Genomic DNA, 19,658 nt, shown 5'->3' with positions numbered 1-19,658 from the left:
CCTGGGTTCTTCATTATCCCTGAGATTTACCATAAAATCTATTCTACTATCATGTCTGTACACACAGCTGCTACTGTATTCATTAAATGCTTTAAGTCCTTCAGCACAGGAGCATTATTCATATGCTAAAAGCTTCCCAGCTTTCTTAGGATTCCATCTTTCTGCAGCCAGTGCACATAGGGTAGAACTCAAATGTCCTCATGATAAAACTCAAGCCGAAGGCACAACAAGGACAAGCTGTTCTCCCCAAAACTGGCACTTTGTAAGCATGAAGAACTTTTATGTAGCTCATCTGAATTCCGGTTCAAAAATATCTCTAAACCAATGTAGACCACATAGAAATAATCTGTAAATGTAATAGGAAATAGTCTTCACTAGATAGAGGATGAAATCACTCACCTTATTCCCAGATAAGAAAAGATAGACTTTTTAAGATATTTTATTGAAACCAATTTCAATTTTTTTTTTTTATTTTAACCAGGAGAGTTTTAGACAATGATATATTTAGTAATTTGGGCTCAGTTCTTCAAGATCTCATCTGAAACCAGTAGGCTGATTAGGTCATCTGCAAATTTTTCTAAAAAAAATATGCATTTCATGGAAGTTCTTAAATCATCATTCTTTTTTTAAAAAGGATGTGAGGAAACAGGAGAGAGATGTAGAAGACAAACACAGTTACTCAGTGCTTAAAGTGAGGACACTATGAGGAAAAGCTGAACAGGCTTGGTTGGTATTAGACCTTTAGGGAAGTGTTCATACTGAGAGGGCTATTTAACAATAACTTGTATTGCACAAATGACAGAACCCTTAGTAGTGCTAGAAGGTCTTATGAGGCAATGGCTAAAAGTTACAGCTCAGGAGATTTGGATGGGACTGGAAGAGTGTGAGAATTGCCAGAGTAGTTAATCGGTGGAATACACTCTCCCAAAGAGTTTGTGAAATTTCTGTCCCTCTTTGAAGGCTTTCAAAACTCAGCTAGAAAAATCCCTGACTGACCTGTTCCAGCACTGTTAGTAGTCTAGCTTCGTGCAGGGTTGACTACATGACCTTCAGATGTTTTTCAGCTTTCCAGTCAGCATTTTAAGATCCTCTGAAAAATACTTCTACTTTTTTTTTTTTTTTTTTTAACAAGTATAGAAAGCATCAGCTAGATGGTAAGAGCCCTATAAAACTTTCAAATAAGTACCCCATAACTTGGCCTGCAAATCCAGACAGAATATAATAGGGTAATCAAGTTGCTTCTAAAACCTTTCAGTGCATCTTGTAATGAAAGAATAAGTTACGCAGTTACACATAGAAGGTAAACAGGTACACCTTTTTACATTAGTTTGAAATTAAACAGAATTTTCAGACTTATTAGAATTATGACATGTAATGCCTAAGTGCTCCGTGAGCTATTTTTGAGTACCTGAATATTCTCTCATGAAATGCACAATGTAAGATGTTTTTGGTTAATTTAGGTATCAAAGGAGACAGCACAAATCTCATTAAAAATTCTCATTAGCTACAATTCTGACCCCCTGAACACAAAAACCCCAGTTCCAGGAGGTGAGGCATTTCGGCAAAAATAATCCTTCTGGTACAGGCTGTGAAGCTTCAGACAAGCTAAATTTCAGTAAATTATCCACTGTTCTCCCCAGAGCAGCTCAGCAGCTACAGACACTTCAAGAGAAAGACTACCCTACATTAAAGTGAGTAACCAGACTGAACTCACTGTCATAGCAGTATCCATGGAGGCAAGGGTTAGAGCTGCACTCATTGACATTGATCTCACAGCGTGGACCTGCAAAGCCCTTCACACACTGGCAGTGGAATCCAAGGGGAAACATGTCCAAATTCATTTCTTCTATGCACACAGCTCCATTCTCACAGGGATTGCTGGCCTCACAAGGCCTAAACTCACAGTTCAAACCTGAAAAAGAAAACGGCAAAGCTGTCAGTGTTAAACTAATGAATATATCCCTGCAGCTGCTGTCTATTATGAGATTTATTTTCTTTATAACCCTGGTTAAAATCGAGTAGGAGGGTCTCAGAGGTACGTATATGTATATTACCATGCAGAAACATCTATTTGCTTAATAGCATTAAAAAAAAAAAAAAAGACAATCTATATTTTGTTGATATTACTTTATATGATACAGTAAATAAAATTTTTTAGAATGCATTTAAAAACAAAAATGAATTTTGATTGAAGCTTCCTGCTATTTTGTCTTGATAACCTGTTGTCACAACTACTACTTGAATCATTCCTACATTAAGCTATAATAGTGAAAATGAATTAGATATATGTAACATTGTATAATTGTTCTGCTTACCATCCATGACTGAATACAAATTATTTTACTGAAAATATATACTTATCTAATAATGAGTGAATGCTTCCATTATTTATAAAAAAATCCATACAATAGAAAAATCTCACACAGTCCCACTGTATTCTTTCCTTACTAACACTCTTGTATAGAAGATTATGTACATTTATCTGGCCTACACAAAGAACTTTGTGATTGTGGATCTTGGGTGACAGATGCCCTCATCTAAATCTTTAATTTACAATAATTAGATAAAAAGATATTTAAAGGTCCTATAAATTGAGCCTTAATTTGTTAGAACATAATAAAACTGCTTCATGTTTTCCAGTACTGATAATGGAAATGAGGGTGGCAGAGACAACTGAGATCAAATGGGTTTAGGTTTGTAAATCTGCCTGCATTTTCAGTCAGTGCTGCTAGAGGTAAATCTGTTCTTTCAGGCTTATTTTCAGACAGTATTTAATGACTCTCAGGCTGTAACAAACTGTACACAAGCCCCTCTTTAAAGCCTTTCCACAACTACTGAAGCCGTGTCTATGCCATGCTTTCTGGTGGAGCTTCCCAGGGCTTGCTGTGCTCTGAGCCTTCTGCACACTTCACCAGTGCCCTTGCCTCCACTATGGTTGTCCAGCCATTCCTTTCTGCAGCAGTTTCTCCCTTTCCCAAAAACCTCTCTGTTCCTCAGATAGGCTGTAACCTTAATGCAGCGATGGGCAGTGTGACACTACAAGACAAAACACCTGGGTAGCCATGTGGAAGATATAATCCACACAGTTACACTAGAGTGGGTTGGTAGCTGACAGATGCCCATCCTCAACAGGCAGGAGAAAATAATAAGAGAAAACCTTGAGGGCCATGACAAAAATAGGGGCATCATTTACAAATTACTCTCATTGACAAAATAGAAAAAACTCGAGGAAAACTGATTGAATTAACTGCCAATTAAAAATAACACAGGATTGTAAAAAACAAATACAACGATAAAAGCACCTTTCTCCGTCCCTCTTGTCTTCAACCTCACTCCTTCAATTCCGACTCTACCTTCGCCTTATCTATGAATAGCATAGGGGATGGGGAATGAGAGCTGTGGTTAGTCCATGACAGCTCTTTGACCCTGACACTTCTGTCCTGTGTCAGTGCAGACTCCTCACACAGGCCACAGCTCCTACCAGGAGCCTTCATAATAATGAAACAAACACTGTTCCAAAATGTCAGCAAGGACTGTAGGTGAGCTGACTGTAGGTGTTTACTGTAAGATGGTCATTTAAGGGCTGAATTCTAAACACTTTTAATGAACAACTGCAACAGGTAGGAACAGAACTGAGCTTAAAAAAAAATCTAACAGCCCTTTGACCCAGTAATGGTGCTGACAAAAGAGGAGAAAACAAGTTGTTCCCTGTCTTTATGTTTATGGTCTCTCTGATGCAGGATGATCCTGCTAAAGACAGCCAGCACTCTCAGATCTAGAATTCATGAAATTGCACAGCAAAAGAAGCCATATGGCTCATTGAGATTTTGCCCTGAAGTTTCCATATTTATATCACAGCAGCTTGACATGAGTGAAAACCCTGCTGATTCCTAAAGTGGAATAACACAAATAAGCTTAACACATGGCTCACAATCCTAAATGGAACTGTCAGATGATCTAGTAATGCAATACTTAATTTTCGTTACCTGGGGAGGCAGCTTTACCTTTGCATCTACCTTCTGTGAACTTCCTTTTCTCTTTATGCTCATTCAGGAGCCCATTTATCTGTTTTTGAGCCACACCTGCTTGAGTTCCTGCACATTGGAAAGAACTGTGCTTTGAGGAAAAGGTCTTTTAAGATAAATCAGTGGGCTCAAGACAAATCCTTTTTCCCTTCAGTGCAATCAGTGCAATCCCTAATAGGAGCTTGCCAAACAGATTTCTGAGCTAATGAAAACCAGCTCACTGGAGTTTGGAATCATTGCTCTGCTACTGGAATTTTGCATTTCTCTTATGTACTCTATCATTTCACTGCCATTATTGCCAGAGTTCTTTCCTGCCTCTACATCCCAAACTTCTTCTTGCTTATTCACAAATCTAGAATACAGTTAAATATCTCCCCTAGTTTTTTCACCCTGCTCTTGCTTAAAAAAAAATTATCAATATGATCAATATTTGTGTCTTTCTATGTTGTCTTTTCAACAGAAGTCAGTCCCAAGGAGAACTAATGTTCCTAAGTCTTTTTTCTACTTTCCTAGAGATGACTTCATAAACTTTTCTTGATCAAACTATCTTTAGAAGACATCCACCACATTATTTCTTTAAATGGTTTCCATTGCCATTCCACTCTTCCTGATCTACTTGAGTTAGGTAACAATGAAGTTTTGCCTGTGACATTAATCAGATGTAAACCCCCAGGATGCTTATCTTCCTATCAGCAGTGCTGGGAAAACTCTATCTGGGCCCCCACAGTTTTGCCCCTGCTGCTGGAGTCCCCCAGTCACCTTTGATATACTCTGGGTATCTGCTGGCATTGTTTTTGGTGCTGTCATGGACAAGCAGTAAAAGAAAACAAGCTAGCTCTGGTAATCAGCCAAACTCTGGCAATCTCTTCCCCACACTGAGATCTCTGACATGCAAATAAACCTCGTCAGAGATGAGGTCTGGTCACTTGGTACCACTCTCCCTCATAGAAGTGTCTTATCTGCCAGCCTTTGCTTTGTTTTAGTGGTAGTGATGAGGATGTCTGTGTCACTCAAACAGCTTACTTGGTCTTCCATATAAAACCTCTCATCCAAGTAACCAGAAGGAATATTCCAGTCTTCACAGCTGTAGAGTCTCTCTCTCCATGCCTGAGTGTATCCTCTACCTATCCTGATCTTCTCCTCCCATCCTGCTGCTGTGGATATCAGGCTTTCTCCCTTCAGGGAGCCTAAGAAAAACTTATTCACCTTTCATTTTGTAATCACTGCTTCTGTGTAGCCTATTATTCACTAGGTCCTTCCCGTGGCAGCATGGAAACTAAACCAGGATGCATGGAGAGGAGCTCACACTCCTCCTACTTCCCATGGTGTTCTGTAAATAGGAGCATGAATCAAGATAGCTCTCCAGAAGGGTATGAACTACAGTGAAATTTGTGTAGATTTGAAATTACACAAATTTCAAAAATTATTTCCTCACAAAAAAAATAGATTTTTCCCCTTTTAAGGATTAGGGAAAACAAATTACTTTTTTACTTTTAACTATAATAAAGGGAAAAAAATAAATTAACCTGACATTTATAAAGAATGGTAAATGAAAATATGGCCATAAAGAAGTTTACCAAATGAGGCTAAAGCCACACAGAATATTAGTTGCTATTAATACTATAATCTTTTTAGTGCCTTGTTTCAAAAAAAATTCCACTACTCTTTAATTAGATAGTCAATATCCTTTTTCTCCCACCCAGCTTTCATGCATATCATTGCATAAAAAATTTTTGTCTACTACTGTCAGAAATGGCAAAGGTTTTATTCCTATTCTAACTGCAAGACTGGTAAAACAAAAAGATAATAAAATAGTAAGACTCTGCCAATTTCATTCAGTTTTTCCCCTGAACCAATTAATTTTTAACTATCAGTGTTGAGAGTAATAAGCAAAAAGACTATTCCCTTACTCAGAGAATCACAACTGTTTATATTATCTTAATACATATTTGTTAAGTAATTAATTATTAATGCTAATCAATTCAAGAAGCAAGAAAACAAGAAAATAAAATTGGATGCGTTAATGTAGAATTTTTTTTTTGAAAAATGCATATTCACACAAAAATTAAGAGTGGATAGAAGTAGGTTGGATAGGAGTAGACAGTGGTGATTGCACACTTGAAAAACAAGTTCACTTTCTGCTCCTGCTCTCATACCAGCATTTTTTTAACAAAGTTATAAAAAGGATGTATGATTAAGGATAAATCAAACAGCAAACAGATTAAAAGTTAAGTTTTAAAAATAAAAATAGCTTAATCATAAAGTAGTTTTTATGTTTCATTATTTTCTCTATCTTCTAAATATTTCTTAAAGAATTTCTGTACAAATATTATTGTACAAACATTTTACTGTAGCTGATTAATTTCAATATATCTATTTTGTGCTAAACATGAAACTTCTCACTTGAACTGAAAAGTTTCTGAAACAGCAGGTCTGTGATTGTTGAGAGAAAGAAATGCTGTGCCAGGAAAACTATTTATAAACTGTTTTCTCTCCCTCACATATCAGAATTTTCAAATTCAGAGTAAAGGGGTAATGTAAAGTAAACAATTAAATGACAAAAAAGAGAATGGCCAACAGATGAAATGCGAGAATCCATCACAGAAGTTCATTAATTAATTAATAAGTTCAGGTCATCTTCACAACTGTGTTTATTTCCTTTAGACAGATTTAACCTTTTTGCTTGTTTAATTCTTGGCTTCATTTTATTGGTTACAATAATAGAGTGTCTTAATGGTCAACTAAAGGACTCTCTATTAGAATAAACCTGAATAAACTTCAAAAGAATATGCACCTATAATGAAATTAAACAGTCAGCTGAACGACAATTTCCTTTAGAGTTGTACAATATATTGCAGTAAGTATTATACGTCATTATCTACATTTAAGTATATACTGATAGAATATAGTATGCTTCTGTATTAGCATACTATATATCAAACAATTAATAGTTTCTTTGGAAAATATTATCTTTTTTTTTTTGTTTAGGAGTGAGAAGCATATTGCATATTTAAAAGTTTAATTCTGCTGATATTAATGAGTTTCTTTTCTATTGTAGTTGCTTATAATACTTCTAGGGTACAATTTCTATATACCATAAATGAACACTGAAATTAGATTTTAGTTTGCTGAAATAGACAGTCCTTTTTAAGGCTATTGCTAAAAGTCAAAAGCCTAATTTATAAAAATGACATAGAAAATAAACTGCCTGATATAAATTTCTATTTATTTATGTGAAACTATTGATATTTGTTTGTTTTATTTGCTCAGCATAAATGTGTACATGAAATGTTTTGATGTGTAGCACTGAAGTCTCCTATAATCAGAAGTGACATGCCTTCAGTATTGTTATTCTTTAGGAAAATAATCTAATAAATAAAACATTTGCTACTAACATTTTATGGAATGAAATCTGACAACAGTTTTCAAATTCAGCATTTTGTTATAAAAGTATGGCCTGCAAAATGCATCTCATTTCAGACTGATGGTACAATTATGACAATATAGTGAAAATAAAATATCTACCAGAAAAACAAGTGTGTCATTTGAATGGCAATTTCCTAAATTATAACAAAAAGTCTGGAAATGGTGTTAAATACAGATTCATGAGGACAAGAAACTTTCAAGAATTAGCAAGCAGGTACCAGCACCAGCACCGTGATGTTGTGATCATAACATCACTTAAATGGTATTGTTTCAGTCTTTTTTAATTTACCTTTTAACAACAGAGATGAAAGAAACTTCTGACATTAAAATGAATAACTATTTTTTTTACAAATTAGACAAACTGAATTTTTTACAATAAAAATAAAAATAAAAATATATGTAGTTATGGGAGATGACCCAGTGTTTAAAGGCACTATCAAGTTTTATAAAGACATGCCTGCCCACCCCCCCAATCCCTGCCTCCAATCTATGTAAAACTTACTGGTTTTCTTAAGATTATCCTTTTGAAATGAGTTGTTACAATTTTAATTCAAAAGCTATGTGATCACTTCAGAGAAATATGTGGTTTTGTTTTCATCACCTTTACACAGCTCAGTAGGTCTTGCTCCCAAAGGCTTTCATAGACTTACCATAAAATCCCAGGAACACTAATGAGCAAGAAGTTAGATACCTAAAATCTGAGTTCCTTGTAAATATTAAATGCTTTGATGCTAAAGATAAAATTGTCTCTACTAAAAGTTCAAAACTTTGAGAAGCTTAGATGTACCTCTAACCTTGCCATTATTTTAAAAACTGACTGCTTATCTTGATCTGCTATGAGACATAAGAAAAGAAAATATTTCCACAACTGAGATGATTAAAGACTAGTAAAAGTAAACAAAAAAGCCCAGAAATACCCTGGAAATGGGAAGGAAGTAGAAAAAATTGAAGCATGCATTTTTTTTTTTAATATTACTTGAAATTAAGCTGAGTATTATAATATTTTAAAAACTTAACACACGTCTTCTTATACTTCAAGTTTATAACAAATCCAGTCCTTTCTCTGGAATCCCAATTCTATTTTCCATTAAAGGAATTGCTTTGACTTTCTGTATATAAACAGTGGAAAGACATTTTCTCTGAAATACATGCTAATTGAAAACCATATACTTTTTTTTTAATGGAAGAATATTTGAAAAAAGAATACTTAGCACTTTTCAAGCAAAAATACATTTCTTTAATTATATATGATAATGCAGAGCATGCAACAGTGCTAATATAGAGTATAAGAAAGACCCACATCACAAATTTTAGAATGAAGATCACACAGAGATGCATATATTATTGTCCCATACCTGTATAAATTTCTGTAAAAACAGAAGAAAGCAGAAGTTGGATATATTATTTAGGTGCAGGGTTTTTTTTTCAAAATATACAAGTTTATAATGAATAAACAATTAAGATATATCTGTATCCACATTTGTAAATTTCACATTTCACATAAAAACATGCCTCACTTTTTCTCAGAAACCAAAATAAGAATTCCACTATGAAAAACAATTAATAAAAATTTTTTTCAGACTGAAATATATGGGAATGCTTTTCTTTCATTCTTTATTTTATCTACAACAGCATTCAACTGAAATTAATATTAGGTGTGGAAAAGTTACAGAAAACTTGTATCAAACTTATGTTTTCATTATGGCTTAGGACTTGTGGATGTCAATAATGAATTGCAATAATGGTTGTCTTTAGTTGTGGTGGTCAAACTCTTCTTTGTTCCAAGATCACACTTTCATTTTCTTACAATTTGAGTCATTAGACAAATATTATTTATAGAATTTGAAACCAAGATTATAATTTTATTACTTTTAGTTTATATATTGGCAGACGACCCTCTGCCATAAATAGGCTGACTATGTAGAAAAATAAAGCTAAAAACATTTGCATCAGTAGTCAAAAAAACCCTTCTGAAATTCGGCAAACTTTTCTTTGAGCAGCAGCAATTTCTTCACAATTTGCAGGACAGCCCTGGAGAAGGCAACCATGTTTTAAGTCATTAAAAATGGTGGTTTGCACATACTTTCTGGAAAAATAAGGGCCAGATTTCCATTTGCAATTAATAGAACTTCTATCATCTCCATAACTTAAATCTGTTTCCTGAATAGAGGGTCTTGAACACCATTCTCACAGAATGGTGAGAATGAAATTCTCTGATGAAATTCAAACCCCTTATCAGCTGTAGGTGTCTGGATTTACACATGAAGTATTCCCAGATTACTCATGGCTGTAAAGGCTTAGAGAATTTTTCTTGTGGATCAAGATATGTCCCAAGGTGCAAACTAAAAGCAGAGTAGAAGCTGTAGCACTTACCTCACTGAATCTGTATGCACAGAGTTAAGCAAACACGGCTTTTGGAGATGCTTTTGTGTTCTCAGCAGTGTTCTGAAAGGCCATAGCTCTCCTACAGACCTATCTGACAGACCTTTGTGGCTATCAAACATACTCAAAAGCACCTAAATAGATACTAGAAATGCCTAGTAAAAAGGCTTTCACTCTGAATTGTTTCATTTTGGAGACAGAAGCAGATGAGAGTATTCATTTAGATGGCAGCTTTTAGGAACAATACAAAACGGAATAGACATATCAGAAAAAAAATCCAAAGTCCTGCAGTGACTTCATGAATGAACAAACAGCAAGTCCCAGCTCACACTGATTTCCATTTAGGCATTACGTATCCTTTATTGTTCAATGGCAATGCATATTTTCTTGGTAATAAAACACAAATAAGACCACTCTGCTTCTCTTCCCTCAAAGAGCTCCTATGTGATGCAGACTGCCCTTCATACATCTATGCATCAGTTTCATTTTTTCCCCTTAATAAAATTTTATTTGGCTGTTCAGTGGCAAAACAAGATAAAACCTGATGGTGAACAGAGTATAGTGGTTTATGGTGTAACACACAGTTATGCTAGAAAGAGCCAGAGGTCTTGCAAACCTGCCTGTTTGCATGGGGCTTGGCACAGGAAAGACTGAGGTTTGGCCTATGAGCACTGGAAAAGTAATTGCTCCATTATCTCTACTCCAGCTTTTTGCCTTTATGAGCACTTACATTTCTTACTTATTATCTGTTTTGTAATTAGCTGTTCCCATAATAGAGTGTCCTGTGATGAAATCTCCATTATTACTTTTGTTTTTTGATAGACTTAAGCTTTTTTTTTCTGCTGAGTTGCCTTTCTTACTAGTTTACTTTCTTTTGCAACATGTTTGATGGTCAATTACCATTTTTGCTTTGATCTTAATTGGAACACATTTGGAGACGTGTCATTAAGGCTGCAAGAAATAAGTAGACATTTCCTCAGAACTGAATTTCAATTTTCCTCTACAATTGTGTGTATTTGATTTAAAAGGTCATACCTATTAACAACATCTAGACAAAATACATACGTTGCATTTTTTGAAATGAGTCATGTAAATAATTTGGATCAAACTATAAAAATCTTTGCTCCATTTATAAAAAACAAGTTACTAAACACCAGTTGGTTTTTCTCCTTTTTTTAAGGAAAAAGTCATGTCAACTCTCATAGGACAATCACATATCCTAATAGTCTCTAATTTAAACTAGAATTTTAATGCTTTCTTCATTCCTAAGCTTTCTTTGGGAAGAGCAGATTACTGGCCCAGTCCATGTGTCACAGAAGTGTTGTTAGTTAGTTCCAAATTTGCAAGATCTTTTCTTAGTTATCAATAATACCAAAGAAGAAAAAAGCAGCCTTTTAAGTCTTACTTTATCTTCTGTAAAAATGAGCTGGTCTAGAAACTGTAGTGAGATCATTCACCTTTTGCATGTTAAGAATGCTGAAAAGCAGCTTGCCTGATACAAGGCCAAACTCGCTCTGCTACATTCTTAGCAAGGACTGCTGTTTAATAGTTGTGAGTAGCTTCATTGATGTGGCTTAAAAAATGTTGGCATTTCAAAGCTCTGAAAAGTAAAGTTTCATAAATTACTATGAACTTGACAGTTAAAAGAATATTTGAATATACCTCAGTGTTCTCACAAAACACTAAAACCTCCAATAAAAACAGCATAGATTTAAATATAGATAAAGCTATAACCTTTACGAATTGCAGTGGTTTTGAACATGTTTGAATTATTAATGGGACAACTCAGTAATTTCTGACAGAGCCATGGAACTTTTATTCTACCTTCCATGAAGTTGTTAGGACCCCTAAATGAGATACAGCCACATCGTGTTTCTCACTCCTGCTCTCTGACCAAGGACTTAACATAAATTCTGTAATAACTGTGACTCTGTTATAGAAAGGCTTCGCTTTTAGAATCAATATAATAATAGAAAAGTTAATATAATAACTTCCATTCTAGGACATTATAATAGAATAAAACTCTTAATAATATTAAGAATACTAAAATATTTTATTTGTCTAGCATCCAAATCAATTTGTTCTTCCTTCTCCCAATTGTTCCAATTGCTTTTCAACAGAGAATGCAACAGCTTCTCTCTCCTCTGTTTCTGAAGAACTTCAGAATGTCCTCTGATACAAAATGTTCAATATACACGACTATCACTGTTGTACCTCAGTTACAATACAAAACAGGTGGAAGTGGAGACATTTCTAAAATGCATATTTTCAGGTACATATATATTAAAACCAAGCAGAAGCAACTGTACCAGACATATTATGGTTAAGTCCTATCTGTAAAGAGCATCACACTGCAGTATATGTAAGTGGCAGCATGGCCACTTTTAAGCCTTTCAGCTTTAAAGCATGAGGTGTGATAATGACTTGTACTATACAGATTAGTGGCAGAACACTGCTGAAAGCCAACAGAAACAGAGAACTGGACTTTTATGAGTGGATTGTCATGTTTGATTAATTAGAACATGTTCACAAACATGTACAGTTCTTATGGCATAAATAACTATTAGAAGTGCCAAAAGCATATTATACAGACCTAGATGCTATATTTTTTTCTCTGTTTAACATTAGTCACAGCACAGGCTCAGAGGGTCTCAGTAACTTCTAGGATTTTTGTGGGTTTACAGAGGAATCTCTTTCTCTAACCAGATTAATAACATAACATGGTATAGATTTTCTTCTGTTAATCAAATCTTGAGCTTGTCCAAATCAAGGTCAAAATAATTATGATATAAAAATACAGGGAATTTGAAGTTCATTATTTTGTACCATATTGGGACTACAGTAAAACTCAATAAATTTGGAAAACAGAAAATAAATTTTCAACTCCATAAGGACAAGGAACTTGGCTGAAATAGGATGAAAATACTTCAGCTATCATATTCAGTAATTCAAACCATATTAGATGTTGACCAGGATGTTATTTCATATCTGAAATTCTTATAGGTTCATTCAGTTTTCTCTTGGATTACCCATAGGTGGACTGCTAACCCTCAAGCTGTTAGTCTGAACATTTGGGAAGTCAAAGGTAGTAATTTCAGTGGCAAAAATTCCAATGAAATACCTGAATTTATAAAAAGATCATCATCTATACTACATAGGAGGAAATCTACTCTTAGGGGAATTTTGCCTCTCTACTGGTAGAGAGGAATGCATTAGTTTTGTTAGGGTTACACCAGAAGCATCAGAAGATATAATTCTCCAGTTCTCTTTACCCACATTATGAAAATTGGATTTTCTAAGAAAGAGTTGGTGCCCACAGGAGAAGTAAATTTTCATTCACACATCAGACTTGTAGAGTTAAGTTTGGACTAGAAACATTTGAAGAAAAATCTAGATATATATCACTGTCCAAGCATCATTTTTCTTAAAAGTCTTTGATGTCTTCCATTATTCTATGCAAGCCAGTGGAATGACTTATAATATTTTTTCTAAGTAGATATATATGCACTTTAAAAAAATCAAGCAAAAAAACCCACGGCTCTTTCCAAGAAAAATACAAAAAACTATGAGTACACAGTAATACCTTAATTAAATATCTGATGACTTTTCATATTTATATACAACTATTATAAAAGTTTTTAAAATATAAACCTACTAATTCAGGATATTATAAAATTTGCCGCACATAAAAATGAATAGCATCTATCCTACTCTCAGAAGTCTTCAAATGTGAAGAAAGGAAAATTTTGCTTTTCCTTTATAAAAATTATGAGCAAATGAAGGGGAAGGAAAAAGTAAAAAATCAAAAATTTCTGGTTATAATCTTCCTTAGTTTCCTTGTCAAAATAAACAAATTAAAATAGTCAAGGAAATAAAATCAAAAGCAAGATAAATGTATGTAAGCCAGTTTCTATATATAGAATCAATTTCTACCTTAATCTGACAAGCTATCTTTTGTATGAATGCACCTGAATGTCCAAATCATGCTTTGAATTCCTTATTTACACATTCTATATAGTAGATATCTGCTGTAAATCTCTTGATCAACTGGTATATGTTCTTGATATATGTTCCTAATAATAGTGCATGCCCTTCAAGTCAGATCTGTGATGGAACAATCCAATCATTGCAGTATACTATGGAAATACATCTTCAGATTGCTTTCCAGGTAAATGACAGCATTCATAATACAGCACTTATTGTTTGCCACTGAGAATATCAGAAGCAAGAAAATCCATGGAAATATCAAAACTAAAACAGGTGTTCCTGTATAATTTTTGCCATTAACATTGTGCACATACTTGCTTAAATAACTAATTCTGTAATCTGTAATTAGTGCACACAAAGCTGTTCATTAAAATGACCTGAATGTATCTACACAATTAGAAAACATAGTTTAGCTAACCATTATGTTGGCTTACTGTGAATTTGTTGAAGGCTACATTTACACCAGTTTAGCACTAAAAAAACAGATGGTGTGAGACAGAGGTAGTTTTCATATTAAACTAAATCTACTTTTATTTATACCCATATAAATCTAGACAAAATCAGTATAAGAATTTGATATTGGAAGGTGTTGAATAAAGTCGTAAAGAAGAAAACAGCCTCAGACCTCCTGTACCGACAATATTATCATACAATGGAATCATAGAATCCATTTGGGTTGGACCTAAATGACCTTCAAGGTCATTGAGTCCAACCTCTGAGCAATCACCACCTTGTCAATTAAACCATAGCACCAAGTGCCACATCCAGTCTTTTCCTGAACACCTACTGGGATAGAAATGCTCGTACTTCCCTGAACAGCCCATCCAATGCTTATTCACCCTTTCAGTGAAGACATTCTTCTGGTATTAAACACATTCAAGATAATCTGTTCCATAACCTTCCCAGGTATTGAGGCCAGGCTGACAAGCCTGTAGCTCCCTGAACCTTCCTTCCAACCTATCCTGAGAATGGGTATCACACTGATCAACCTCCAATAATCTGAGACCTTCCTAGTTAGCCAGAACTGATGACAAATGATGAAGAGTGTCTTGGTGAGCTTTTCTGGCAGTTTCTCAATACCCTCAAGTGGATCTCATCTTGACTCATAGACTTGTGAGTGTCTCAGTGGCACAGCAGGTCATTAACTATTCCCTCCTATAATGTTCTCAGAGGATCTCAGTTACATTTTATGAGTCTTGCCAGCAGGGCTTACCTTTTCCATTGAACATATGAGACACTGCTAGTCTCTTGAAGGATGACTACAAAAAGGTTGACTTTCTGAATTTTTAATTACTTACTTGAATATCTAAATCTACTAGAAATCTGGTTCCTTTTGTAAGACATACTCAAGAGACTAGTATTTCTAACCATATACTGAAAATTATTTTACATCTTCCTGCACAAGGCAATTCTGACACTGCAGTAGTCATTTACTTGTTATTCTACTGGATTTTATTCAGTAGAACATAAATTAAAACTAACAAAAATGACAAACTAAATTTTGACCATTAATTAAAATAATAAGAACAAACATGAGTGTTTGTTCATGAGCTCATGAATAATGAATTTTATTCAACCATCTTCCCTAAAGGGGAAAAGTCCTGCTGTCTCAACATTCCAGGAAAATTGCCTTTTAATGATTGTTCTGGAATCCTAAGTAAGTGTCATTATATTGAAGTGCTGGAGGAAAAATGTGTTTATATTTAATTTACAAATCAATAGGTGCTTTTAATTGAGACTATCACTTGAACTATATTTGCTCAAGAACATCACACAATTTGTTTATTTAAATTATTTTAGCAGAAAGTGTTTAAAATTTAACCCCAAAATTTATATGAAAAATGTCACAATACCCTTTGCAATTTAAACGTATTTCTTTTAAAAGCATCAAGAGAAATAATCACACAGTTTCTGGATTCCAAGATAGCTATAAATTGTTTTCTAAAAATGATAAAATAATGTAGAGAATGCTAATAGAATTAGAGCGAAAACTGTGTAGAAAAATCAATCAACCTTTGTGATGGCAGCTAAAGGGTATATACCTCCTATTACCTATGTAAGCAATTTTATTCTGTTAACAAACTGATTTTGAAATGTCAATTTTGTTTAATAAAGAAACACCTAAACAATGTTCCTTTCATCTTCGTTGCAGCTGAAGGCATATGTATGGCTGTTTATTTTGAAAGATTTGTTTGGGGAAGTCAAGGACTATTAATGCTGTAGGGAGACTGAAATGCATTTAGACAAGTGACAGAAATGCCTTCTAAAGTTAATTATGTTTGCTTTACCCTCTCCCGTGGTGTTCATTACCTTTAAACGGAGCCACACATTGGCAGAAATAATTACCAGGTTGGTCAATGCAGGTGGCTCCATTCTTGCAGGGAATTGAAGCACACTCATCTATATCTGTTTCACATCTTGCACCTTGGAAAAAATGAAAGTTTTGAACACTTACTAAAAAATCAAGTGCCAGTTTCTAATTAATTTGGACAACAAAAATCTCAAGTAACTTGTGAAGATAAGCTAACATACATCAGCCAAACAAAGAGCCACACTACTAATCTCAGCATCCATTTTTTTCTTATAACCACAAATACATACCAACTCATTTCTGACTTGCTAAATGATAACTAGTCTCCCTTATGTGTACAAGTTTTGAAGGCCTTTTTAAATGCAGAACAATTTATCTTGTGCTATGTAGTTTACAGATGCAGTCAGTGTTCCAGTTTGTTGGAATGCAAATTAAACATTAGACTAGGTCAGGTAAAGAGAAGTGACAATAAAACACAAGCAAATTAGTCAGTAATGTATTAATGGATGCTTTGTGGACTACCGGGCTGTGAAAAACAAGGTTTGCTACAAAAACTACTCACCAGTAAAACCAGGCAGACAGACACATTTATAGCCACCAATAAGGTCTGCACATGATGCATTATGAAGACATGGAGATGACTGACATTCATTTATATTTGCTTCACAAGTTGTACCTATGAATATAGAATCAAGGAAAGGGGAAAGAAGTTATTCCATGGCACCTTTAGGTAAAGACTGACATTTATTTTAAGTGAATACAACTCATATATCAGGATCTATTTGACACCCTTTTTATATTCAGATCAGGGTGTTTATGGCAGATGTTTGTCTTCTGAATGCTTAAGTAGTTAACTATTTTTTCAAAAATATTGAGAGTACAGTCATCAAATAGTTTACTAAGCCTTAAACCAGACAATTTTCTTATTATATAAATAAAGAAGAACAGCAACTAAATTACATTAAGTATAATAGACTGCATTGCAGTGGTGTGAGAGGAAATACTTATGGCCATGATAAGGCAAAAGATGTACTGCCAAAAAACTATGAAAAAGAAATCTGTTATGGACAAGAAGAAAATTTATTCCAATCTAGACAACAGAAAACACACATAACTACTCAAAGTATAAAAATACTTCATTGATAATATTTTTCATTGAACCAAATTCTTTATCATTTGAACAATAATTGAAAAATTGCATCAATTATATGATTTGGGAAGTTAGAAGCATTTAACGAAATAAAAATGCAAGTGATAATTTTCCTGAATAGATGAGTGGTAGAAATGTACTATTTTGTACAGGGACATTTGAATTATGGATTGATTTGTATTTTAATGATTAAATATCCATGATGTTAAAAAATGGTGCTTAAAAAGAAAATGAATACACTTTAAATTCCTAATCAAAGCTGAAAGCATAGCTGCAGCTATTAATGCATCCACTTATCAAAACTATTAAACTTTTAATAGAAATTGTTCAAATATGACAAAACCAGAACCTTTACCACACAGTTGGATTTTTTCTCAATTTGATGATATGAAAGATTCTAAATATTTTAGAAGATTGCAGAAAAAAAGTATCTCCTTTTGTAGAATTCACTGAACCCCACAGATCCCTTTTGAACATCCAAGACACCGGTTAGCAGAAAACACACAGTTTCCTGCTATCATGAAACCAAAATGGGCAATTTAGTCAAGATTTACTTTTCTAACTTACATGTTTATGACTTCAGATGATACCCATATATTAATACATGCATCTCATCTGATATATTAAAAAATGGTGTAAAACTCTGAGTAGGTTTATAATATTATCATTCTGTGGATTTTTTTATACCTTCAAATCCATCCTGACAGATGCAACTGAAGGCATTCAGATGATCAACACAAGTAGCTCCATTGTGACAAGGATCACTAAGACACTCATCCACTTCAATCTCACAGTTATGACCTGCAAAAAAGTGGAGGATTCATTTCATTAGGAACACACCACTGGTGAATCATCAGTGCAGGCAGAAACAACAAAATGAAATAACTGAGCTTAGGACAGGGAGCTTTTACCAATGAGCCATAAATTGTCTTTGGGAAATTAATTTCTTGTTGATGAAAGGAAAAAAGAAGAATAAAAAGAAGAATGAAAAAAAAGAAAAAAAATAATATAATATTCAACAAAGATTTTATAGAGTCCTTTACAAATGTACTCAGAAACTTCCATATTTTCGTATATTGATGGTCTTGAGTTTAGCCTTGAGTTTTCCTAAAACATCACAAGTGTTACTATGGTTTCCAAGAAAAAAAATTAAAATAATAAAATCTTTATTTCATTTTTTTTCATTAATTTATTAATTTTTGGGTTTGTTTTAAACATCAGAACAGCAAGTTAAGAAGTATGAAGTCTTCTCAATATCTCAGTTCCTCTGGTTATCTATGTCCTCCTTGACTATTGAGGGAGATTTTAATGTCATCTTATTCCTGCTTTTGGATCCCTCTTAACATCCCTGGAATTAAACAGAATGGATCTGGGTAGCACAGCTGATCTGCCAGGGAATTCCTACTGCCCTTGATTATTTCACCATATAGTTGAACGAAAATACCTGTATATGTATCTAGAAAGATTTTTTTGTCTTTTACACTGTCATCTTAAAATACCATGCCAGTATGCTGACATAGCCAAAATAATTTTAAACTAGTCAGTGTAATGACAATGGCCTGCAGGGTAGATACAAACATGAGTAGTCAAACCTGCCCAGGATCTTGGATGCATGTTCGCAATCGATACCCTTGTTACTGCAGCCTTATTATTACGGAGAGCACAAAGATGATAATTTAAGGCCAATGCATATGGCTGGGAGTTCAAATCATATCAGTATAAGACACCATGTCTAAAACAGTATAAAGAGTAATTGGAGTGGAAATAGTCCCTTGTAGCCAGTATCTTTTACAGCTGAATACTTTTACTCAGCCAAGTACTTCTGTGTGCCAGGAAGCAGAAGTTGTTTCTGCCTGAATCAGAGGCACACAGCTAAATTATCTATTATTACTTTTGGACAAACTTCTCTTCTTTGGTTTAGGACTGATGGAAACATGTCAGACAACACTTCTATGAACTTACCTATAAAGCCAGGTGCACAGAAACAGAGATAGCCACCCACAATGTCTTTACAGATGCTGGAGGCCCCACATGGTTGCGATAGGCAGGCAGCAACACTTACTTCACACAACTCACCAGTAAAACCTGTCAAAAAATAGAGTATCAGAAGATTTAGGAAGTTTATTAAATTTAGTCTGAGAAAACAGACAAATGGTAGACCAATGAAATGTGTACTTTTCTTATGTTTTAAAATCTTATTCAGGAAATGGAAAATATTCCAATTTCCTTGAAAGTTTCAGTTTCATATTCAAAACAACTCTAAATAGAACAAAGTCATAATGATAAAGTAAATGATAAAGCTGTATTGCAAATTATAATAAAAGCCCATTAAAATACAATGAGCATCAAGGAAATAATATTTTTAATTGATGACAGA

The 19,658-nt window shown here is 34.1% G+C and overlaps 1 protein-coding gene across 1 annotated transcript in view; it reads right to left on the bottom strand.

The window, feature by feature from the left end:
- The window catches only part of LOC110468097 (protein eyes shut homolog), a 597,595-nt gene that overhangs the window by 465,483 nt on the left and 112,454 nt on the right, over positions 1-19,658 (bottom strand). The window contains exons 5-9 of the mRNA XM_077782364.1: positions 19,244-19,366; positions 17,969-18,082; positions 16,694-16,807; positions 16,131-16,244; positions 1,715-1,912 (exon numbers count right to left, since the gene is read on the bottom strand). Coding sequence (XP_077638490.1) covers positions 1,715-1,912; positions 16,131-16,244; positions 16,694-16,807; positions 17,969-18,082; positions 19,244-19,366 — 663 coding nt within the window. The remainder of the gene's footprint in view (positions 1-1,714; positions 1,913-16,130; positions 16,245-16,693; positions 16,808-17,968; positions 18,083-19,243; positions 19,367-19,658) is intronic.

This window comes from Lonchura striata, chromosome 3, assembly GCF_046129695.1.
Source record: "Lonchura striata isolate bLonStr1 chromosome 3, bLonStr1.mat, whole genome shotgun sequence".
Classification (NCBI taxonomy): Eukaryota; Metazoa; Chordata; class Aves; order Passeriformes; family Estrildidae; genus Lonchura; species Lonchura striata.
The sequence above is the reverse complement of the archived record's forward strand: the minus strand, read 5'-3'. Positions and strand labels throughout refer to the sequence as shown.